The sequence below is a fragment of the Amborella trichopoda genome, chromosome 2, assembly GCF_054954075.1.
Source record: "Amborella trichopoda isolate Santa Cruz 75 chromosome 2, AtrichopodaSantaCruz75HAP2 v2.0, whole genome shotgun sequence".
NCBI lineage: Eukaryota > Viridiplantae > Streptophyta > Magnoliopsida > Amborellales > Amborellaceae > Amborella > Amborella trichopoda.
In genome coordinates this window covers 57,716,457-57,741,745 of record NC_142337.1, presented here as the reverse complement: position 1 = coordinate 57,741,745, position 25,289 = coordinate 57,716,457, and the positions used below count along the sequence as shown (strand labels likewise).

Here is a 25,289-nt window from a genome sequence, read left to right as displayed (position 1 = left end):
TCCTGTCTTTTCACTTTCTGGAGGGCTTGGGCTCGGTGGTTTTCATGGTTAGTGTTTTTTCTCTCTCTCGAGTTCCTCTTTATTTGTGTTACTTCATGGAAGATTTCCTCTGGTGTGCTCTTGTCCTGCGTTTTATGCCGAGGTTTTTATTGTTTCTCTCTCTATGTTTTCAGGGTTTCTGTTTTCTGTGGCCTATGGTTTTTGTGGGCTCTTTATAGGGTCTGAAGAGGGAGATAATGAAGGAATTTGCTGTTATTGTGGAGGATGGGAAGGAGGGGAAGGATGGGAAGCCAGCTGTTGGTCCAGTTTACCGAAATTTATTATCAAAGGATGGGTTTCCACCACCTATTCCTGATATGAACACCTCTTGGGATGTTTTCAGGTGAGAGTACATTGTTATTTTTGCCTATCATGACATACTAATGGGTGAAGAACATTGAGGTGTTCAATTTATGCTTAGTAGTAAGAGTAGATTATAATGAGGAAATTGGGTTCTATCTATAGATTGTATTTTTTTTTTTGGAAATTGTGTTTTTTTTTTTTTCCATGTAAGTTAGTTTGAGCAAGATATGTTTGAAAATTGAGTAATGTTCTTTTTTAAGGGAGAAAAGAGTGGGTCTTCTTGTTTGAGATTGTATTGTTCTTTGAATTAATATCAGCAATAATGTGTAAAAAAATGTGGAGGACTTCATTGGTTTTTGTTATAATTTATTTCCAATTTCGAATGACATTGAGAGTACTGTTTGAGACTGTTCTTATGTAAGGGAGTTGGTCACATTTTGACATTTTGTTTCATACTTATGCATTGGGAAGAAGAATTGATCCATTTGTTAGTGATGATGTGTGTTTCAAGAGTTGATAGATTCTTTTGCATTCTTGTTGTATACAGGGAGGGCAAAACGATGCCTTCTCCCCTGTTTTCTCACTTCATGCATAAACCCAATGAAAAAGAACAAAGTAATGTGTTAAAAGTTGTAAATGTGCCTTTTTGGTTTTCATTTTGGAGCCTGAATTAAATTGTTGCTATTTGTTAAATGCATTCGAATTACAATGGGGCGAGAGTAAGCATGTGCTTCATTTCTTGGTGTTAAAAAAGAGGAAGAGAGTAGGTGATGCATTAAAGAAGGGAAATGATTGGGGTTTGTCTTCAGAACTCCAAGCATGAGACTTGATGAAGGGTCTTGCAAAATGGAATAGATGGAATATGAAGGCTTTTATTTGTCTTTTTTCTTTCTATTATTCATAGAGAGGTGTTGATATGTTTCTTGGCTGGAATTTGGGATGAAGGTCCTCGGTTGAGAAGTATCCTTCAAATAAGATGCTTGGATGGCGTGAATTTCATGGTGGAAAGGTGATTCATTTCAATATTTCATTTTTCTGGTACTGGAATTTGAGATGAAAAATGAAAATTTGAGTTGAGTGGTTTGATATTGTTTATTTGGAAATTCAAAACATAAAATTGTCTTTTACTTAAAATTTGAGGATTGTTATATGGTTTACAGGCAGGGAAATATATTTGGAAAACCTACAAAGAAATCTATGACGAGGTTCTGCTTGTTGGTGCTGCCTTGTGGGCAAGTGGTGCCAGACCGGTAGGCAAGGGGCCTATTCTAATGTTTATATTTATGCTGCAATATATATATATATATATATATATATATATATATATATATATATATATATATATATATATATATATATATATATATATATATATATATATATATATATATTTCTGTTAGCCCAAAGGCTAACAAGAAGATATGAACCCAACGGCCCAGATTGAATTTGGGCCGATCTGACGATCACGGATACCCAATAGTGTTTGAATTTTAATTTTTTTTCTACAAATACAAATCACTTGAAATTTTAAGCCTGTGTTCATAAAAAATAGATGAATCTTCAAAAAATATTTTATATGAAATAAAATGACTAAAATACCCCTGTAAAGTTTCAGGGGTATTTTGGTCAATTTATTTTTCACGGATTATTTTTTTTATATTTTTATTGAGTATGAATTGATGAGAAGAACACATACCTAAAATTTCAAGTGATTTGGATTAATAGAAAAAATAAAATAAAATTCAAACACGAAATGAAGTCGTGACCATCAGATCGGCCCAGATTCAATCTGGGCCGTTAGGCTCATATCTTTCTGTTAGTCCTTGGGTTAACAGTAGTATCTTCCATATATATATATATATATATATATATGAGAAATGATCTTATAGGACCCTCCTCCATCCATGTGGGTAGGACCCCAAAGGATCACCATTAAATTTGACACGAATCAATAGAAAAGTGAAGTCTCACACCCATTTGATAATTTTTGTAGACATCTGTACCAACTTTAATGGTGAACCTTTGGGGTCCTACATACATGGGTGGGGGAGGGTCCTATAGGATCATTACTCATATATATATATATATGGAAAACTCTTAAAAACGTCTATAGGCAAAATTGAATAGTGCTTTGCCCCTCCACAGATATGCTATGTCCTTTGCGGTTTTGCCCTAAAAACTGCCACAGATCTACGAGAGCCATGGCGTTTCCCGTGTTTTTTTGCGTGAAAAAATATTACCACGGTTATGCAATGTCCTTTGCGGTTTTGCCATAAAAACCTTCATGAATCTACGAAAGCTGTGACGGTTTTCCGTATTTTTTGCGTAAAAAAATACCACCAGGGACATGCTATGTCTGTTGCGGTCTTTTAATCCACGCCATCCAAAAAAATCAGACGGCGCCGAGCCTATGGGTGAAAATACTGCTCATTTTCACCCATAATTGCATAATGGCTTCCCATATATATATATATACCTTACACTATTGCGCACCATATAAAAATATAAAAATATTATTTTCAATAATTTAAAATGACCAAATTACCCCCATCATTTTTTAGGGGTATTTCTTATATATTTTGTAATTATGCACCCTATTTTAGTATACACGTCTAAAATTTCATTATGATCCAATTTCTAGAAAAAATATTAAAATTCATATAGTGATATGCATTTTGAACCACATGATGAAGATTTGACGGTTGGGATTCCACCTATATTACTATTCATTACAGCTGCACAATTATTGTTAGTTTTTTCTTATATATATATATATAGTGGAAAGCACTTTACAATGCTTATAGACAAAATTGTATAGTGATTTTTCGCCTATAGGCTCGCTGCTGTCCATTTTTGGTGGACAGCGGGGATGTGGCACTGCACCCACGGTCAAAGGGTTGGTGCGATGCTGTCATGGATATAACAGGTCTGTGGTGGTCAAAGGGTCTTCGCCTTGAAATGCAATGGCTCTATGAGAACCGTTCGGGGGTGAAATTATTGTACACTTTCGCCCCTATAGGCTTTACAAAGAGTTTTTCATATATATATATATATATATATATAGCACATAATTGATAGCCCAATGCTAGTTTTGCTTTTGTGACAGGGTTCCTGTGTTGGAATATATGGAGTGAACTGCCCACAGTGGATAGTAGCCATGGCGGTACCGTATGCTTTATCAGTTTTTCTTACCAAATGACTCTTTTAGTCCAATCGACTACGCAAAACCACAGTCCGACGGGTCATCAGTGTCCATTTATATGATGCCCAATGATATGGAGAGTGTGCAACATACCATTGGGTCATATTATTGCAATGACCGGTGATGACTTGATAGACCATGGTTTTTTTTTATAGTCCATTGGATTATATAATAATTTCTGTTCAGCATTAATATGCTGATGAAATGATGCTTTTGCAGGCTTGCAGTGGCCACAGTTTCATTTGTGTCCCACTTTATGATACACTTGGTGATTTCCTGCCCTTAACTTTTCCGTATCATGTGTCACTGTTTGTTTCTGGAAAATCTATTGGTATTATGCACTTTGGCGGTATCATTTTCTCAATTCATTTATGCTTCAAAACACTTCTGCTAAATTGTTTATTTGATTGCTTCCAATCAATCCTATGTTATTCTTTTGATTGTTTTCAATGAATCCTGTTGTAACTCTCAGTACGATATGCCATTTGAACAGGACCAGATGCTGTGGATTTCATCGTTGAACATGCGGAGATTGATTATGTTTTTATTCAGGATAAGAAACTAACGGAAGTAAGCATTGATCTGTTGACCTCTTGTGACAAATTGGTGCCTGAGCTCTAAAGAATTGTTCCTGTAATTTGTGCCGTTGATGCCAGATCAATCCTGAAAATGAGCTTAATCCTCTATGCAGATTTTAAAACATGACAAAAAGTATTCTAGAAGGCTAAAGTGTAAGTCATTGGCTAATTGCATACTAGAAATTCATTTTGCCATCTTGAAATGCTTATAGCTGTTGGTTCTCATCTCTGAGAGTTGATTTTCTGTGGTTGCAGTGCTAGTTTGCTTTACAACCCTGACAAAGCAGCAAAGACAAAATGCGGCCAGCTATGAAATTGCAGCATATTCCTGGGATGAGTTTCTTCAAATGGTTTGATTCTCTATGTGCACACCCACTATATATTAGGCTATTGAATTTTAGCTTTTGTTCTAGATTGCTATACTGAATTAGCTCACAGTGAACATGTTGAAAATATCACTTCTTCTTCTCAACAGACTAAAATAATTTGGAAATGACTGATTTGTGTAAGCAACTCTTACATTGCTCAGAGCAGTAGACCACCTAATTTACACTCTAGTGCACTGAACAATCAACTGGTTTGTAGCTAGCTGAGTTTTGGTTCAGTTTGAAAGGGTCCAGAAAATTATATGAACCTAACTAACCCCTCTAGTGGAACTCCCACATTTGATTCGCAGAATAGACTAATGTGGGTTTCCAAACCTGCAATTTTGATTCATTGACGTTTGATGCCAGTTTATAGACTGGAATTAGCAAACCCATTTGGTACTGTCAAATAAAAAACTTAGAATGTAAATAGTTTTGTAGTTCTTGATGTCACATCACTTAAATATTATGTTTAAATTATAGTTCATAAGGCAATTTATTTGATTTGGTGCAAATAAATAAAAAGAGTACAATGTTTTTTTCTTTGTATAATTATTTGGTTAGATCTGTTATGTACACAAGGGAAATTGTCGAAATACACTCAAGACATGAATTACTTGACATGCTGTTCATTATTTAATTTTTTAAAAGGCCGATATTCAATTTGAGAAATTCCATCTAAGGTCTATAATCATGAGTTAAGAGAGGCACTTTCCTTTTCTGCCCCTCCTAAAGTTAATTCCCAAGAAAACCACTTGTTGCACGGACCTATGGCTTTTCCTTCTCTTGTCGGAGCATATTAGTGTTTTTTATTTTTTATTTTTGTCAAATTATAAAAAAATGGCCTGCATTTAAATTTGTTTATTATAAAGACATAATCAATTAGATCTTTGACTATCAAGTGCTTTAACTTTGGAAGGAGAGGCAAGATTGGAAAATGCCCCTCCTATAATTCCAACTGATTATTAGTGTTTGTTGATGGAATTTCTAAAAGTAAGTATGTGCCTTTTGGAATAAAATAAAAAAAGAAGGTTAAAATGTTAATTAGTTAATTCCCTGCTTGAATTTTGGTAAATTTCCCTTAAAACAATTTTTTTTGATGAGGAATAATATTACCATCTTCCTTGCATAGCAAACTCACGAAAATAATTGTGTTAGTTGTGAACCTAAGCAAACTGGAATAATAATCAATGCAACTTGAAAAAAGGGTCATGTCCCAAGCTGGTATAGCATATTGTTTAGGGAAAACGATGTATAACTCCCTTTTTGTAATTGCAATCCCAAATAACCCCTTAGATCTATTAAAAGGACCCCCTCAAAGTTAAAAGAAAACGACATTTAACTGCTTCCTAACTTTTCATTTTCCAAATTATAATATTTATCCTTTTTCTTTCTAATGACCCCATCATCCAAACGGAATATGGGATGTTATGTTTACCTATTTTGAGGGGTGAGAAAGCGAGCTTTTCTAGTGTTTGGGTGTCTAGGTGATAAGAAAAAAAAAAAAAAAATAAATATTGCTATTTGGTCTATGAAAAAGTTATGGAGGCAGTCAAACGTTCTTTTCTTTTAACTTGAAGGGAGTTCATAGACTTTTCATAGACCTGCCGGTTTATTTGGGATTATAATTATCTGAAGGGCTTATATATCTTTTTCCCTATGATTTATTGTACCTTTGGTGGTTTCAACTCGACCGATGCAAATTACATGCAAATTACATGAGATGCTTGTGAGAAAAATTGTGTTGTACCAATGAATGAATAAGAGCATTATGGGCCCTAGAAATATCGAGTAGGTATAAAACATGCACACATGCCCTTGCACACACACATCAGGGCCAAAAAGTGTGGCTGTTACATGAAAATAGTGGCTGCATATTATTACTAAGGCACCCACTAATCATGATTTTTAAAGATAATAGGTTAGTAGATTAGGCAATAAAACAATCCTTACACTAAAAAAAAAAAACAATTATTGCCGCATCAGCCCTGATATTGACTTTTAATTGTTAATTAAAAAAAAATCTAGATTTAACCAACCCCAACCCACACCCCCCACCAGCCCCCCCAAAAAAATCCCTTCTTAGAGGCCCCCGCTCCCATTAAATTTTTTTTTTACTATCCATTTACTTTTTATCCTTCTTTAGTTTCCCAAAATGCCCCCACTTTGAACCTTAAAGATCTTAAATGACAACTTCGGATCAAAGTCATCATCGTCTTCTTCCAAGCCTTATCCAAATATTTGGGGTCGGCTACATCAATTAAGTTTCTCCATTCTTCTCTATCAAGGGCCATACATTTATTAAGTCCAAAAGTTACCATATCTTTTCTACTACTTCTTTTCATGTCTTTTTAGGAATTCCTCTTGCTCTTTTAGAGCCTTTCACTTGAACCAAATCGCACCTCCTAACTGGTGCTGTATTAGGCCTATGCCACATATGGCTAGCCCACCTAATCTACTTTGCCTCCCCTTATCGCTTATTGAAACCACTCTTATGTTCCCTAGTATGTATTCGTTTCGAATTCTATCATTTCTTGTATTGCTACTCATCCATCTCAACAATTTCATCTCAGTTGCGCTCGTCTTATGGATATGTTGTTACTTAATCGTCCAATATTTCGTCTCATAAAACATGGGTGGTCTTACAGCCATCCTATAGAACTTTCCTTTCAGTCTCAGTTAGATGTCTTCATTCCGAAGTCCCATAAAGCACGATTTCGGATCAAAGTCATCAGGAGTTTTTCTACTCTGATTTTGGACCTTCAAGGTCTAAACTCTGAAGCTGACTTTGGATCTTGACTTTGGACCTTGACGATCCAAACTCGGGACTTCTAAGATTTGACTTCCACTCTTGAAGATCCGAGGTTAAGACTTTTAACTTGACTTTGGATCTCAAGGATCCAAAGTCAAGTATTTGTTACCACTTCAAACATTCAAGGTCCGAAGTGAGGGCATTTTGGGAAAAAAAAAAAATGGATGAAATGGGGGTATGAGTGTAAAATACAAAAATGTGTGGATTTCTATAATAACGGATTTTGAGGGGGGAGGGGGGTGGGCATGGGCATAAATTTCTCTTTGAAATATTCATGTGATTTTTGCTATTTTTCTGAAAAGTTTTTCAATATGTTGGTCTTCTTTCCCCTTTTTTCCCTTTATGTCCTTTTTCCCATGTTTTTGGATCAACGCCTATATCCCAAATATGTAGCCGAGTACCAATATGAAATGCAAACGGTCCACTCCTGGGGTGGTTCCAAACGGTCCACTCCTGGGGTGGTTCCAGAAGTCCTTTCTTCGAACCTTGACACGTGTAAAGATAAATATTCCTTCATAATTCACACACATGCATATGCAATTCATATATGACTGAAGAGCATTGCATGAATCCACTCTCGTTGGGTTCCACTGGTCAATTTTGTGACGTGCCTGAAGAAGAGCTTTTGCTGATGTTTCTTCTTTACCATGATGCAATCAGCTTTATGGAGAACATACGGTAGCTTTTTGTTCTCATGAAGGTCAGGGGTACCATAGTTCATCAGTGAGAGTGATGTCTTGCAATTTTCAGGGTAAAGAACATCCAACTGAACTTTCACCTCCGAGGCCTCTTGATGTATGCACTCTAATGTACACAAGCGGAACAAGTGGAGAACCAAAAGGTGTTGTTTTGACTCATGAGAGTCTTGTGATGTATATAGCTGGACTTGACATTTTCATGGAGCAGTTTGAAGATAAGGTTAGTTTCTTGGGATTTTTATTTATGTTGCTCGATTGAATATTGGAAATTTTTTGAATTTGCCTTCCTTCACATACTTTGTCGTTTGTATGACACAATTGGCATGCATTCAGTTGGTTGTGCAAACAGATGACTGTAGATGATGGATATTTATCTTTCCTTTTTGAATTTGTCTCCTTCACATACTTTGTCGTTTGTATGACACAATTGGCATGCATTCGGTTGGTTGTGCAAACAGATGACTGTAGATGATGTATATTTATCTTTCCTTCCACTTGCTCACATCCTTGACCGCATGATGGAGGAATACTTTTTCCATAAAGGTGCATCTGTTGGCTTCTGGCAAGGGGTAAGCAACTTGAATCTTTCCACCATCTTTGCTCTCTCTCTCTCTCTGGATTTTAGGTATTGATTGTGGAAGATGTTACAAATTCATACTCAGAAAACACTGTTGGAGTCAGTATCGGGCTTTTGAAACTGTTCAAAACGACTATGATACTTCCGAAATATCAATCTTTTGCGAGATTATCAGCCTGCCTAATACCTTAAATCCGTAATCACTCTCTTTCAACAATTGATGATGCTCAGTTGTGAAGAAGCACCAGCAACTCTTTGTGTACGCATTCATGCATGTGTGCTTGCATTTGTGTGTGTCCATGCAGTCTTTCCCTGAGGAAGCTAGTTTGGTAGTGTTAATCTGTGGAACAAGGTCCTTCAGTATTCCTATTGCAAACCATGAAGAGAAAGTTGAAAGAGTAGAATAGAAACATCTTGGGCTGCTTAGAATAGAGGAAAGACATGCCTTTTAGGATATTTCAACACTAGACATGATGGAGGAACTTTGTCTGATTCACATCGGCCCTGTGAAAAGAAGCTTTAGAGGAACTATCACAAGATCACTCTTCAAAAGAAATTTAGTTGATGTTCTAATCTAGGGTTAAATGGCACCAAGAAGGGCCAGTAGACTTTGAGATGATCAGCGCTACTGTGTTTTCTTCGGATCATCCGCTCTCCATGCGACATATTTAAACCTAAGTTAGATCCTTTTGACTAGATATTGAAGAGGTGGCAAGATGCTTAGAAAAGTCCTTTGAGGTGTCGGGACCACTTGTGTATGAGTCTTTTATCTGTGTTACATTGATTCTTTTGTTTGGGTGCTGTACTCGTGTCGGACACTATATAACTTGGCCGCCTAATCGGATGAGTGGCGAAAGCTCCTAGGTGGCATCTGGGTGGGGCACCTAGGTGACTTGCGTCTAGGCACCCGCCTAGGCGTCGCCTTGACAAAACTTGCCGAGGGCGGAAAAATGCCCTCGGCTAAGGTCGATTTGGTAATTCCCCCCCTAAACTCCACTACCTAATCCATGGCTTCTAGAGAGATAAAAACTCCCTAAAAACCTCGAACCTGTGATTATTGGAAGATCGATAAATTTTGATATTTTCGATTTCTTTCGAAATCAAAGATAATAGTTCGTGGTAGTTTTTGGAGCTTCTAGTGGTCAATTTTGAGGACTTTTGCGACCCAATAGACGAAGTTTAGGCCAACATCGTTTTGATTTTGATATTTTAGAGCATTCTCATATTTGAATTAGGGTTTTGATTATTTTTTCTGTAACAGATTATGCTGTGAATCATTTTTTTTTTCTTTTACTCTTTTTTTTTTATGATATATTTACATATTTGTAGTTGAAAGATTTAATCTTTTTGTGATTAATTGAATTTTTCCTCATTTGGACGATGAAATTGAGCCTATATCGATTTCTTTTATGAATAACTGATTTCTTTTTTTGCACAATGTGTCATCTTTTAATATTTTATTATTTTTGTTTTACTTTTTTTGATAAATTAATAATTGTGTTATATCTTAATTCTTATGTGAAGTTATGTATGATTATTATTTTTAGATTGATATCATATACTTATTGTTTAATATTATGTTATTTTTGTTATATATATATATATATATATATTTATTTATTTATTTATTTTTATTTTATTTTTTTTGTTTCATGTTGTTTCATATTATGTTATATGATTATATGCATATCTTTACATCTCATTGTAAAGTTTCTTTTTTAATGTAGCTGCATTTTTTTTATATCTTCATTTAAAACATAAAAAAATTAATTTTTTTTCTTATATATATATATATATATATATATATATATATATATATATATATATATATATATATATATATATATATATATATTTATATTTATTTATTTATTTATTTTTATTTTATTTTTTTTGTTTCATGTTGTTTCATATTATGTTATATGATTATATGCATGTCTTTACATCTCATTGTAAAGTTTCTTTTTTAATGTAGCTGCATGTTTTTTATATCTTCATTTAAAATATAAAAAATTTAATTTTTTTTCTTATGTTAGTAGCTAATACTTTAATCTTATGTATTTTTCAGGTTTGTTGATTAGGTGATTCTGATTCACATTGATACTCAATTAATTATTGTCTTTTTGACAATGACTCCTAGTGGATCAAATATTGCTCTAAAAACTCCCTAAGGCCTAAAGCCCTGTCTTAAAAACTCCTTTTGTCCTTTTTGTTTGGGGAAGAGTGGTCCCTTGTTCCTGGGCGGGAGCCTAGGTGGCTAGACTAGGTGCCCACCTGCTCTTGTTTCAGCATTTGCGCACATATCAAGGCATGTTCTTCATGATTCTTCCTCTTCTCTAACCGTTGACTCCATCATTTTAGAGGTTTGATCTTCCTTTTTTGCTTTGAGCAGAGACACATGAATTTGAGAATATGTGCGAATTCAGCTTACTAAGGCATTCTTGATTTTTCCTGTCTATTTAGATGAGATGGAATATAAGGAATAATGTTGAATTTTTGTCTCTATATAATATAGTTGTGTCACTGAATCTTGTTCTTCATGGCATGAGGAATCTGTCGCCCCATACCTAGTTTGACATTGGGAAAGTGCCCGTATCCATGCAATGTAACTTTGTATCGGCATGGACCCAAAGCTAGATATATGAGCTGTTGTCAAGGCTCATGTAGATGGAGCCACTCCCAAGTGCTTGGGTTGGGAAATGTGCATGAGAAATTTTAACAAGAACCTATAAGACCTAGTGATTATGAAGTACTATTGAAGCAGCCAAGAAGTTAGGTCCATCAAAGAGCCTGTTCCTCTTGTTCCATTGGAGAGTGGCCCTCATTGATGTAACCATAGCAAGATTCTAGTTCATTAAATGTCTCTGATTCTGGCTTTGGTGGCTCAAAAATTGAGAAACCTCAAAAGGTTTTGCCAGGGTAATGGTGATTGATGACTTAAATGTTTAGAGGTTTGCAAACCTAAAGAATTGGGAGGTGCAGGGGTCATATGATTGAGAAGATTTCTCATAAAAAAGTGCTTTAGAAGAGATAACACAGTGCTGCTTGAAAATTGACATTCAATGTATGTTCCAGCTAGAAGTAGAATGTGGCCTATAGTTATGACCCAGAAGAAAAAAGAGGCATGGCCCATATCATTTAGAACAAGCACAATAGTAGCAGGCTCGATGGGAATTGAGAGAGCTTGGTTGGTATTCTAGGGTGTCAGGAGTGTGAAGGGTGTTGTGGTATCTATAACCTTGATAGTTGTGTAAGGGGTTTGACTGTAGGCAGGAGGAGGGGAGTCGTGCAACTATGGTGAGATGTTTGGTATGGTGTTAATTTTTCTCTGTCATGTTTTCTGAGGGTATCTATCTTTAATCTAGGGGCATCTTCCATGACTAGTTTGAGAGATAAGGGGCAATATGCGGCTCTCTTATTTTAGAGTTTAGAAGACGCCTAAAGGACAATGAGGTTGTAGGATTAAGCTCACTCTTTTGTATTTTTTTTGGAGGCCATTTCTATCTTGTTCAGGGATTGATATGATAATATGAAAAGGAATAATAGCGTTGGCATTCTTTATATTAAATCCTTCTAATGTGGGGTGCAGCGCTTTTCAACGTGCCAATCCCTCAATACTTTTGATGTTTAGGTCTCCCTTTAAGTTCTTCCTTAGATTGTTGGGGCACTAGGTGAGGTCTTCATTATTGATCACTTGCAGCACCATGGATTCAAATTCCTAATATATGCCTCCTATGTCGCTAAGGAGTCCTCGAAGTATATTCTCCTTCATCACCCCTTAGATCCATCTTATGTTTTGTTGGAGCACTACTTGATATGTTGTGGGTGATTGCAGTCCTCAGTGGCTGCACTGTTATGTTGTTGCTCTCCTCTGTCAGCACTAATAAGGGCCTGGAATATGTATTCCCTGGATACATTCTTGGGTATTTGAAGGAGAGTAGTAATAGTTTATTCTCAGACTTATTCATGTGCTAGTTAGAGAGAGTTTGAAATGCTGTGGTATCTTGGGTTCTGTGCTCCAAAAATTTTTAGGTTTAGGTGCACAATTTCGACCTGGGATTGATGTAAGAGGGTGTAATCTCAAGCACGATAATTGCTCGATGGGCCCAGCTCTGCTAAGGCCATCTAAAGCTCAACTTAGATTGTAGCTCTTGTGGGAGTGTGGGACCATAAGGGGTATCGTGGTGCTACCGGGAACCATTTGAGGGGTATGTCAGTAACATTTTTGGGACCCACTGGGTGAAGTGATACTTCAGAAAATTGATGCCTGGGGATCCCTAGAGGGATGAGAGTGTCGATCATTCTGCATTACTCTGCTTGTGGTATAACACTCACTTGATGCCATTAGGCAGGCTTGCTGGGACACACTGTTTCAGTGGAGCATAGCTTATTTTTTAAAATATTCTTGACATGCTTTGATGGAGTTCTATTTTCACTTGACATGCTTTGAGGATGTGGGAGCTATAGCTAGGACTCGTTATTTAGCCCTCAAATTGATTCACATCAATGAGGATTAACCACTGTTTTGTGTCTTGTTTATATGCACCTTAGGTGTACTTGTATGTACACCTATGTCTTATTTATTGTTAATCATCATCATCAGAGAGAGAGAGAGAGAGAGAGAGAGAGAGAGAGATCCTGAATATTTCCATTTTACCCCCAAATTTTCAACTTCTCATATTGCTTACATCCTATTCCTATAGACCTTGGGAACACTCTCTTGAGATAATGGTAACCTTCTGCTTTCTTGTGAAGGATATTGAAGCGTTGAAGGATGATCTTATGGAGTTGAAGCCGACCTACTTCACTGGTGTTCCTAGGGTGTTTGAAAGAGTATATGAAAGTACTAGTCCATGTCCCTGCTGTTTATATCTTCTGATGTCCTACTCGTCAAGTTTTAAGATTAGCTGATTAGTTGATGTCCTAAAATTTTCTTGGCTTCTTACTTCAGGTGCAACAAAGGCAATAGAAGAAGTTGGTCCACTCAGGAAGAAGATCTTTAATTTGCTCTATAAACAGTGAGCAAATGCATTCTATTACAGTTTTCTGTTTCTTATTTTTCTATGAGCAGAGGGTGGTTTTGACATTGTATCTCTTCATTGGGTGGCAGCAAACTTGGATGGATGAAATCAGGGTATAAACATAGTGAAGCATCACCCTTCGCAGACTTGATTGCATTCAGAAAGGTTTTTCTTTACAGTTTTATTGACAGACTTGGAGCGCTTCTTATGTGCTTTGTAATGGTTATATCTGTCGACTGTTTCTGGAGTTACCTTGTTCTTTTTTTGTGCTCCTGTCATAGGTCAAGGCAAGGTTAGGAGGTCGTGTTCGCTTGATAACATCAGGAAGTGCTCCTTTGAGTACAGAAGTGGAGGAGTTCTTAAGAGTTGCGAGTTGTGCTTTTGTGCTCCAAGGCTATGGTAAAATTGAGCTTTTTTGGATTGAATTTGGTGCCATCATGTGCTACTGTTGGTGTGAGATTGTGAATACACATATGTACCCATCATCCTCAGAGGCTTTTTCCAACTAATTGGAGTCGGCTACACGAATCTTGGTTCGTCATTCTGCTCTATTAAGGGCATACCCTCAGTGGCATCATAAATCCCTATATTTTTTCTCACTACTTCCAACCATGTCCTTTTGGGCCTACCCTTTTCCCTTTTTGAGCCTTCCACTTGAACTAACTAACACCTTCTAATAGTTGTTATATTGGGTTTGTGCTGTACATGGCCAACTCACCTAAGTCTACTTTCTCTTATTTTATCGTCAATTGGTGTCACACCTAAATTCTTCTGAATGAATTTATTTTGAATTCTAGCCCTTCTTGTCTTGCCACTCATCCATTTCAATATCCTCTTCAGCTACACTTATTTTATGGCTATATTGTTTCTTGACGCCTAACATTCTGCCCCATAAAGCAAAGCTGGTCTTACAATTGTTCTATAGAACTTGCCTTTAAGGTTAATTGGTATGTGGTGATTACATAAAACTCCAATTGCACATTTTCATTTCATCTACCCATCTTTAATTCTATGTGTGACATCTTCCTCAATCTCTCAAGTTTCTTGGATTTTTTATCCAAGATATCGAAAATGCCTTTCTGGTATTTCTTGGCCGTGAATCTAAACAACTTCCTCGTCTCTACTCCTATTATTACTAAATTTTTATTTCATATACCCTGTCTTATTCTGGCTAATTTTAAAACTTTTCGATTCTAGAGCATCCGTTCAAAGTTCTAACTTTGTGTTAACGTCATTTCGGGTCTTATCGATCAAAACTATGTCGTCTGCGAACAACATACACCACAATACCTCATCTTGTAGGTGCTTAGTTTAGTCGTCCATAACTAAGACCAAGAGGTATAGGCTCAATGCTGATCCCTAATATAGACACAAATGTCTCCATTCAAAAGCAAATAAATGTGAATCATCATAAACATCTAAATCTTATCCCAACTATTTTGAGTGGGCTACACGATTCCTATTCCACAATTCTGCCAAAAGCAAATAAATGTGAATTAGCTTACAAAAATTTTAACGGCACATACACTACATAAAAGCTGGGAACAAAATTGTAAATCAAAGCCCTAAAAATTTTGGGGAGCAGTTTTTAAAAATGAAATATAGAAGGCGCACCAGAAAGATGTTTGTCATATATATGTCTTAGGGATGATGTTTGGTATTCTAGAAGGTTATGGATATTTGGTCATTTTACAAGTGGAAACAACCATTAGAAAGAAAGATTTTGGAATGCCAGAAATTTCCCACTGCCTGCCTAGGCAGGGAGGGTGTGGGGATGAGATTTGTTTGCTGCTTGGGAGAGGGGAGAATTGGAATGTGTTTGATTATCTTTATTGGAAACAACATAAAAAGCTTTAGGCATCTATTGTACTTTTCCATTCCTTTTTACTCTTCATCAGATACCTTGTCATACAGCCTCATTAGTAAATCTCTTCATGTGCGTGCGCGCGCGTGTGTGTGTGGGTGAGTTGCATGTGTATGCTGGGTTCCTGTCATTGTGGTAATCACATGCATATGAGAGAAAGAGAGATATGTGATTCTGCACCTTAAGGAACTACTTAAAGTTTTGTGCACTTATATATTTCTGCATTTACGATCCTGATTGTATCTTTTAGGAACTACTTAAAGTTCTGTGGACTTCTATATTCTTCCATTTGCCATCCTGATTGCATCTTTGTGAATAAATTTCTGGAGTGACTATCGTAGCTAATTGTTTTCAGGATTGACTGAAACATGTGGATTATCGGCGCATTGTTTCCCTGACGAGATGAGCATGATGGGGACTGTGGGAGTTCCCTCTGTCTATACTGAGCTACGTCTTGAGGAAGTTCCTGAGATGGGGTATTATCCTCTAGGTGAAACTGCACGTGGAGAGATTTGTGTTAGAGGGAAGACACTCTTTTCGGGATACCACAAAAATCCTGATCTTACAAGAGAAGCCATCAGAGATGGTTGGTTCCATACAGGTAGTCCAGAATCCAGACTGTCGATAACTAGGTTGTTGACCTTTCAAACTACATCTGGTTAGCACTTGATGAAAACAGTATCTTAGTATGATTTATTGCCTTGAAAAAAAACTTTGTTTTGAATTTATTTATGGCTGTATAGTATGTTCCAATAGGAGCATATTGTACGCTTGCTCCCTTGGTCAAAAGAACTATTAAGGAGGATCCTCTGAAAATTTGAGATCCACTTTAGAATCAGTAGATGACTATAAATTACGAAATTGTTGAGTTCTTGGAGACCTAGATCTAACCATCCAACGATTGGATGGTTTGTGTTTAATCCTATGATGTGATTTCTTTGGGGCACTTCTAGAGTGTGTATTGAATCGTTTTTCAAGTTATTATTTATTTAGGTTAGTGGGTAGATTGAGTAGTTTACGGGTGACATAGCTTTGATTGACGAGACTAGAGACGGTGTCAATGCAAAGTTAGAACTTTGTAGGACGCTCTAGAATCTAAAGGCTTTAAAATTAGTTGGGCTAAGATAGAATATACGGAATGCAAGCTTAGTAATAATAGTAGTAAAAATGAACAATTAGTTAAGATCTATGGCCAAGAAGAACTTAAAAAAGATTATTTTCGATATCTTGGGTCAAGAATCAATGAGAATGGAGAGATCGAGGAAGACGTCGCATATAGAATTACAGCTGGGTGGACGAAGTGGAGATGTGAATTATGTGATCGTCTCATACCAATAAAACTGAAGGGGAAGTTCTATATGGTGGCCATACTTTAAGGGATAGAATGTTTTGCTGCAAGAAATAACATATTCATACTCTGTAGAACGAGTGCAGCTGAGGTGAGGATATTGAGATGGATGAGTGGCAAAAGAAGAAAGGATAAAATTCAGAATGAATACCTCGGAAGGAACTTAGGGATAGTCCCAATAGGCGATAAAATGAGGGAAAATAGATTTAGATGGTCTGACTATGTGCAACGTCAACCTAGAACACTGGTTGGGGGGGTGATTTGGTTCAAGTGGAAGGCTCTACAAAGGCAAGGGAAAGTCCGAAAGGATATGGATGGAAGTAGTGTGAAGAGATATGGTGACCTATGGTCTGACTGAGGGTATGACCCTTGATAGAGTGGAATGATGAAACATGATTTGTGTAGCTAGCCCCAAATAGTTGGGATAAGGCTCAGATGATGATGATGGTAGTAGATTGAGTGGTTTAAATTCCCAAAATTTGCGGTCCTAAAATTACCTTGTCCAGGATTTTAGCCAAGAGATTAAGTGTACAATTTTTTCCCCTAGAAGCATATAATCTTATTGGTTTATTTTGGGAATGTAGAGATTGATTTGATTGTGTATTAGATTTTATTTAATCTTATATGGCTTTCTTGGTAAAGGTTCAATAATTTTTGTAACAATGTCTCTTCTAGTTGGTTCTCTCTGGAGAGAATTCTACGTCTTGCAAGTGCCTTTTATGCTGGAAAAGTGTCTTATACACTGAAAATTTCATGCCTATCCATCTATCAATCTACACAAACACTCATGCATATTTTAGATATATTTCATTGATCCATTTTGTCCGTCTCTGATTCATTTGGTTCATCCAGGAGATATAGGGGAGTTGCAGCCAAGTGGTATTTTGAAGATTATTGATAGGAAGAAAAATATATTCAAACTTTCTCAAGGGGAGTATATTGCAGTTGAATATCTGGAGAAAACCTACTGCTCTGCACCTATTATTGAAGATGTGGGTATTTTTCTACCTTATCCCTCATAAATTTTAATTTTAAATTTTTATTTTTAGTTATTTATTTTTTGAGTTTCTATGCACCTTTGTTTTTTATTTTTCTGTAGATTTGGGTTTATGGAAATAGCTTCGAGTCCATGTTGGTTGCAGTAGTTGTACCACATAAAGAAAGTGCTGAAAAATGGGCATCTCTCAATGGACAAAAGGGGTCCGTAACTGAGCTGTGTGCACTTCAGCAACTGCAAAATCATATTCTCCTTGAGCTTAGATCACTTGCTGAGAAGAACAAGGTAACTTTCCACAATGTGCAAGCTGTGTGTGTGAATTGGTTAGATTGGCTTCTTTACTTTTGTGAATTTCTATTTGCTTCCCATTGATTTCAGTGCTAAATCATTCTGAAGTCACAGACTCCCTTGATTTACACTAGGATCTTAGGATTTTTCTTCGGGAAACTGTCCCCTGGTCCAATGGATCATGGTTTACTCAAGTATCCTTTGAGGCCATTTGCGTCCAATAAAATGATTCACTAGGATACGAAAAGAGAGGGACCCACCAATGGTACATGTCCGGTCCTGGTGTGTCCCGCTTTTCCTATCGTTTGTCTAATTTCCTTAGATAGTGATGATCGTGATGAATTATGACTTATGAGTAAATAATAGTACATTGGGTAGTGTGCTTTTCTATTTCCTTTCGAATATAACAAGCATATTGATGGTTTGCATTCTGGTGCCTTAAGAGTTCCTCCTTTGTAAGCTGAGGGAAAAGATGTTTTCCCCCATTCTTGCATTAGTTTTTCTGTTCGGATTTTTTCAGTATTCCCTTTAGGTGTGATTTGTGATTTTCCTTCTTGAAGTTTGTCTTTATGCATTTTTTTTTCTTGCTCTTCTTTTTTATGTTTATGTTACTCTGTGACAAATTTCTTTGTATGATGCCCTGTAAAGATTCCTCCTATACGCATTGTAAATGTTCTCAAAATACTTGTTTCTGCTTTTTCAGCTGAGAAAATTTGAGTTTATCAAGGCGGTCTTCTTGGATCCTCTGCCATTTGATATAGAAAGGGACCTGGTGACACCTACACTGAAGAAGAAAAGGGGCCAATTTCTGAAACACTACAAAGTAAACTTCTGTGTGTGTGTGTTGAGAAGGAAGCTATGTTTTAAAACTTTTCTGAGCCAAGACTTCTCGCATATAAAATGAAGATATAAATCTGTCTATAGATATGAACAAGAAACAAGTCTACACTTAGATTCCTACATGCATATGAACAAACTAATAAGAAATAAACACATTTGTGTGTATGAACTAGTCTGCTTTTTCCCTTGCCTAACTTAGTCTATGCTTAAATTTGTTCATATCTACAAAGCACTCTAAGAAATAAATACATGCATGTATGCATGAACTCGTCTACTTTGCGGGTTACCTAGCTTTTGAAATCATTTGTGGCATCCTTTGGTATGCTGCGATAAACATCTAATATCATTAGAAATCTGGCTTACCAGATTCCCTTGCTTTATTGTGCATAGTTGGTGGTTCAGAATTTTGTTTTGCTTGTTTTTAGTCTCTGGTGGTGATAAATCTTTTGAGAAAAATAAAAACAAGTTGCCAAAAGAAGGGATCCAAAGTTATGATTGGCCTGACCTCCCAATAAGCAAAAGTTTTTTGTACACATATTTGGTTAGCACCCTTCCCCCGTGTTGGCTTACTTATGTGGACTATACTTTCAACATTATCTTTTGATACTCAAATTTAGGCAAAAAGTTATCAAGACTCCAAGGAATGGCCACATACTTTCTCTCAAAATCGCAGCATTGGGAAGTTATCTACTGTCTCTTTTGCATCATTTTATGTTATTAAATGGTTGGAGGGTCTGATTGATTTTGAACTTTGGACTTTGGTGTGGTGTAAGAAAGTGTGTCATTAACCAACCATGTTTGGTGTCTACTATACCATATGCCTCCGTCCCCTTCCTAACAATGGACACTGGAGATTATAACTGCACTCTGACGACTGTCTATCATTGGGAACTACAGTTGCTTGGTGTCCACTGTCCTTGACAAAACTGGCAGTGGATCACCCTGTGTACATGGTACCATTTCCCATTAGATGGTTATTAATACAAGTGAGGACTGTTTTTGTCTATATGCTTGTCCCTCTTAAGAGTGAATTAAATATGTTCTAGTATGATGAAGACGTATGACATGCTGGTAGTTTGTTGCTTTTCTATACTTATGGGAAAGTCTACTATATTAGAACGCATTGGACATAAACTAAAATTAGTTGGGTAATCATTTCTAATGGAATGATGGATGGTGGTGATGAGCGGGGACCCCAAGAACAGGGTGTGGCGCCAATGGTGGGTCTTACTCCTCTCCATCATCTTTAATTTCCTTGATGATTCAATGAGATGTGGTTTTACTTTGCCTTCCTACTCACTACCCAAGTAACAGATTCATGTTTTCTTTTGCAGGAAGAGATTGATAAGTTGTACCTGAGGCTGAAAGAGCAAAGGTCCTGATGTTTGCAGTCTTTAGCGCTTGATAGTTTCTGATTATGAACAAGTTAAGACTCCACGAGATATCTTATATATTTTTTTTTATGAATGTTGAATTTTGGTAACCATGTCCATATGTCATCATATGTTTGAGTAAATAATCTGTGTATAATGCATCTATACATACGCATGCAGATGGTACGATCAATTATTTATATATTTCTGCATAATTCCCATAGTGCCTCTGATCTATATCTGGCCATCCACGGAAATACCAGCATGCTTGTGTATGGGATGGGTCTGTTAACTTGTGACTTTTGTATGGGTGTGTATCAGGTGGTCTGGCAGTCCACCGCCAACAAATTGGCTGGTACCCAATAAAAGGTGGACTCTTCCATATGATAATTTTCAGAACACTTTTGATTCACCTTGTGAACCCGAAGCTTTCAAAACCCTAGATCTTTTGCCTGAGGGGGATGGTTTCAAGCATTTTTAGTCAAATTGTTCATTTATTTCTTTATGAATTTGATCTTGCAATGATTAAAGATGACCTGAAATCAAAGTTCCCCTACATTTGTTTTGTGCCTGACCATGCGTTGATGATTTGACTTCCAGACTGCTGAATCTTTGTTAATTTTGTTTGGCATGGTCAGGATGAGCAATTTAGTTGGATTTTTCAAATGGGATATTTATGCTTGTGTCTTCATCAATTTAGGATATTAAAAAATTCCTCTAGTTCACCCAAAAAACAAAAATCCCTCTAAAACATTGTATGTTAGGTTCATATCGCTTTTTATCTAAAATGCCCAACTTCAGACCTTGAACCTTTAAATTTATAGCTCATGTGATGACTTCTGATCCTGATACTTAATATCCGAAGTAAAAAATTTTAAATAAAAACCGCTCAATCTTTTAAATTTTTAAATAAAAACCTCTCAATCTTTAAATTTTTAAATAAAAACCGCTCAATCTTTTAAATTTTTAAATAAAAACCGCTCAATCTTTTTCTATTTTGTATTACAGGGTTAGAATGTGCAATGTAGTTATCGAAAAGCGAAATTTATGCTCACGTCCTACATTTCCGTTGTTCAAAACTCTCTTGAAATATTTTTTTTTTTTGGATTTTAATTATTCATACTTTGGGCTTTCAAGATTTGAAGTCATAAATTATTTCATAACATTATATTTGAAGATTTAAAGTAAATCTTTTTAATTAATGACTTTGGACCTTCAAGTTTTGAGTTGTCTCTTGGCTTCGGAAGCTGACTTATTATCTTTAGGGAAAACAAGTATGGGCGTCTGAACCAAGGATTTCAAAAAAATAAAAAAGGAAGAAGAGGTTGATACCTTTTTCAATATTACTGAAAGGGTAAAAAGATAACAAATTATACTTGAGTATATGCTTTTATGCTTCTAAATCAATAATGTAAATTCTCAAAAAAAAAAAAACAAAAGGTAAAAAACATTCTCAAATTGCCCTTCGTTGGTATTTGAAATGCAGAACATTCATGGATAGTTTTGTTAAAAAGTATATACAAGGTTGACACCTTATATTGTAGAATCAATGTGCATCTTAAAAATCTCTTGGACAATGTTATTTTGATGTTGGAAAACCATCCAATTGATCATTTTGATGTCCAGATACATGGAAATAGATGTATAGACATGAGAAAGGAAAAAGATTTCAAGTCCCAAAAATAGTACATCTAGCAACACATTATCTAGACCGTCTATTTTTACAATTTTTATGCACTTGTAGATCTATTTGATTTGAGTCATTTTTGAAATCTAAAATTTTATAATTAGAGATAAAAATTGCATCTTATGATAAAATTTAAAGGTATGCCTTACTTTAATTATTTAAGGTTGCAACTTTATGCAAACCACACCTATACTTTTATTTGGCATTCACAAGGCATTAGCGCCAAATGATCAAATTACCCCCAATAGTTCAGCATTAGGAAGGTGGAATACATTTTTAGAGTTCCTAAACCTTAACAATGGGTGTAATAATTTCGCTTGAGCAAATTTATGTTTTTTACCCCTAGTTGTTCCATTTCAGAGACATGATACAATGTCCCTTTCTTTAAAAATACACTTGTATTTCTAATACTGAACTTTGAGGGCCAAGATGGCCTTTTCTTTTCTCTTTCGATCTACTTGTCTAAGCAAAGCGACCATTTTAGCCCAAGTTATTTAGCAATAGAAAGCCAAAATTATATTTTACCTTATGGTAACTTTTTTCTGTTCTTTTCTCATAACAATGAAGGGTATTTTTAGAAGGAAAATAGTTTGATAGGGCTGCGGCCCTATCAAAATAAGTAAAGCTTCACCTCATTACTCATCAAAAATTGCTGCTCAAGTGTTGAAAAACCTTTAAATCGATCATCTCAGCTTAAACATTATGGTTGTGCAAAAAAATTAGGATTTCAAATTCCAAAAATAATGTATATTCCAACAAATCATCCAAGACCATCCATTTCACTCTAAAAATAAGTGTTTACAAATCCGTAAGATCTAAACCATTTTTTAAGTTTCAAATTTTATTGCTAGTGTTGGAAGTTAATTTTTGAACCATCATGAAGATTTTCGATGCTGAAAGTGCTTTCCGGATGAGGATTTGAGGTGAGGCTTTATTTTATTTTCAGGCCCTATAGAAACTTTATCCTTTTTTAGAAAGGAAAAAGTTTATATAAAATTGCTACCTTATACTATAGAAGTAAGGTGCAACTCTAAAATCCAATAGAAAAGATTATTCTGATTTTAAAAAACCATCCAATTAATCATCTCAACATCGAGATGTATGGACATAAAGAAGAAAAAATATTCAAGTCTTAAAAATAATGCATCCTATAACAAGTGATGTGGATTATATATTTTCAAGATTTTCAAGTGTTTATAGATCTATTTGATTTGCACTATTTTTCAAATTTTGAATTTCATAATCAGGGTTAAGCACAAATTTTTAAGTCATGAAAGATTCCGAACACCAAAAGTGCATCTTTCGATAAAATTCAGAGGTGCACCTTAGAAATAGCACTCATCCCCTTGAGGATAGCTGAATGATATAGAAACTTAAAACCATACCGTCAAGTATAATATGTTATCTTTTGACCCTTTTATTGATGATAAATGATTCTATAGGACCCTCTCCCACCCATGTATGTAGGAACCTTACAGGATCACCATTAAAGTTAGTATAAATCTCTAAACAAGTTAAGTTTCACATCAATATGATAATTTTTTTAAAGTTCTGTGCCAACGTTAATGGTGACCCTTTAGGATCCTACTCATAAAGGTAGGGAAGGTCATATAGGATCATTACTCTTTATTGATATTCGACGAGGTCACCCTCTTTTCATATTTTTTTTCAAAAAAGAAAAAGAGTCTTCGCCAAGCTACTAGAACGTACTTCAAATGTTTTAAGGTCATTGATTTCAGACCATGAAGGTTGGAAGCAAAGGCTAATATAACTCATGGGTTCGGACCTTAAATGCTAAAAGCCAAGAGATGACTTCGGATTTGAAGGTCCGCAGTCATAATTTAAACAAATTTGCTTTGGATCTTCAAGATCTGAAGTTTTCACATATAACTTCAGATAATAAAGGTCTAAAATGAGGAAATTTTTTAAACAAATAAACACAATTGAAAAAATTGTGTCAACATAATATACAACAATTTGGGGAGATTTTTTAAATAAAGGAAAATTAGGGGTACATGACCATAAATATCCATTCTTAAAAAAAATGGTATGATCCAAAAAGAATATGGCATTTGGTCATTATGGCTTATAGGCTCTATACCAATAATTAAAACATTAGATTGGTGGGTTGAACTTTGTCACCCACTATTTCAAATTCAAATCGACGATCTAGGTGTTAAAAAAGAAAAGAGAGAAAAAACATAAAATTTTCGGGTGATGGGTAAATGACTAGAAAAAAGAAATAAACTGAAAAACAAGAAATTGAGAAATCAAAAAACAAATCTTTCAAAAAACAGCTTCAATTTAAAAATATAGATTTGAGTCAGAATAAAAAATCGAGCTTAAAATAAAAAAATACTGAATGTTTCCCGATGGATTTCATCTAATATGAGACTAAAATCGTGTTTTCATGAGATAAAAGGGATAAAAAAACACATGAGAACTGAAGAATTTGCAGAAAATAAAACCTAAAATTGATCTTAGAGAATTTTGGACTTGTTTGAATAATTTTGTTGGGGCTTTTATAGATCAGTGTCATAAGAACATATTACAACAAATTTGACGAGATTGGTGAATGGAAAGAGAAAATTTGCTATTACAATTTAAATAAACTTCCAAGCTGCGGACTCCCAATCTCTTCTATTTTGGTTTTTGATTGGAAAGATGATTGCATACGGAGAAAAAGGGCTCAAACACTAACATTTTTATGTGTTTTTTGGCGGATAAAACAGGAAGAAAGATTGAGAATGATGAATTGAGAGTTTTATGGCAAAAAAAAATTTCTTTCTTTGATTTAAATCGCGCTGTTCCTGATGAACAAGTTCCACAAGGTCTTGATGTGCTTCCGGCGGTTATGAGTCAGCCCGATGATTATGTAAATGCCCTGGATGTCTTAATTTTTGGTTTTGTTAGGCTACACAGTATTCACTTAACCTACTAAATATTTATAAAACACGCATTACTTTTTTATTTTAATATCAAATTTTTGGAGCAAGGGCATTTTTGTTATTAAAAGGGGTAGCATATATATATATATATTTATAAAAAATTACTTGAATTCTAATTATTTTTTAAAAAATAAGTGGATGATGTCATATCCCATAGGAGTGATGTCATTCATCAACATAGTTAATAAATCTTTTTTTATCAAATATTTTACTTGACCCTTAGTAAATTATTTAAAATACCCTAGGCTAAAAGTTCACAAGAATGTGAAGTAAGGGTATCAAGAAGATTAAGAAACAAAACCCTTTAATTGTAACCTACTCCATTCTCTTATTTGTAGAAAATATATTT

At 35.4% G+C, this 25,289-nt stretch overlaps 1 protein-coding gene across 11 annotated transcripts; it reads left to right on the top strand.

Annotated features, from left to right (window-relative positions):
* On the top strand, positions 1–20,528 carry LOC18431297 (long chain acyl-CoA synthetase 1). 11 transcript variants are annotated; one of them, XM_088858834.1, is made up of 20 exons: positions 1–47; positions 174–382; positions 1,288–1,351; positions 1,503–1,592; positions 3,449–3,505; positions 3,764–3,812; positions 4,038–4,114; positions 4,236–4,275; positions 4,378–4,472; positions 8,050–8,217; positions 8,456–8,566; positions 13,330–13,417; positions 13,526–13,592; positions 13,685–13,760; positions 13,877–13,994; positions 15,815–16,060; positions 17,660–17,799; positions 17,907–18,089; positions 18,796–18,915; positions 20,267–20,528. In XM_088858834.1, exons 2-20 carry the CDS (start codon positions 237–239, stop codon positions 20,312–20,314), a joined length of 1,983 nt encoding a protein of 660 aa, XP_088714960.1. In that variant the 5' UTR covers positions 1–47; positions 174–236; the 3' UTR covers positions 20,315–20,528. The 11 variants fall into 11 exon arrangements, with proteins under 11 accessions (XP_088714960.1, XP_088714959.1, XP_088714970.1 ...); XM_088858833.1 differs by having other exon boundaries at positions 15,815–16,117; XM_088858844.1 differs by having other exon boundaries at positions 8,347–8,566.
* Positions 20,529–25,289: the final 4,761 nt, after the last annotated feature.

Bases quoted from the DNA above. Each gene is read 5' to 3' on its own strand.
- LOC18431297 (XM_088858833.1), top strand. From the start codon at position 237: ATGAAGGAATTTGCTGTTATTGTGGAGGATGGGAAGGAGGGGAAGGAT. The intron at 1,593-3,448 runs GTAGGCAAGGGG...CTTTTGTGACAG, and splicing joins GGGCAAGTGGTGCCAGACCG to GGTTCCTGTGTTGGAATATA. The intron at 17,800-17,906 runs GTGGGTATTTTT...ATTTTTCTGTAG, and splicing joins CTGCACCTATTATTGAAGAT to ATTTGGGTTTATGGAAATAG.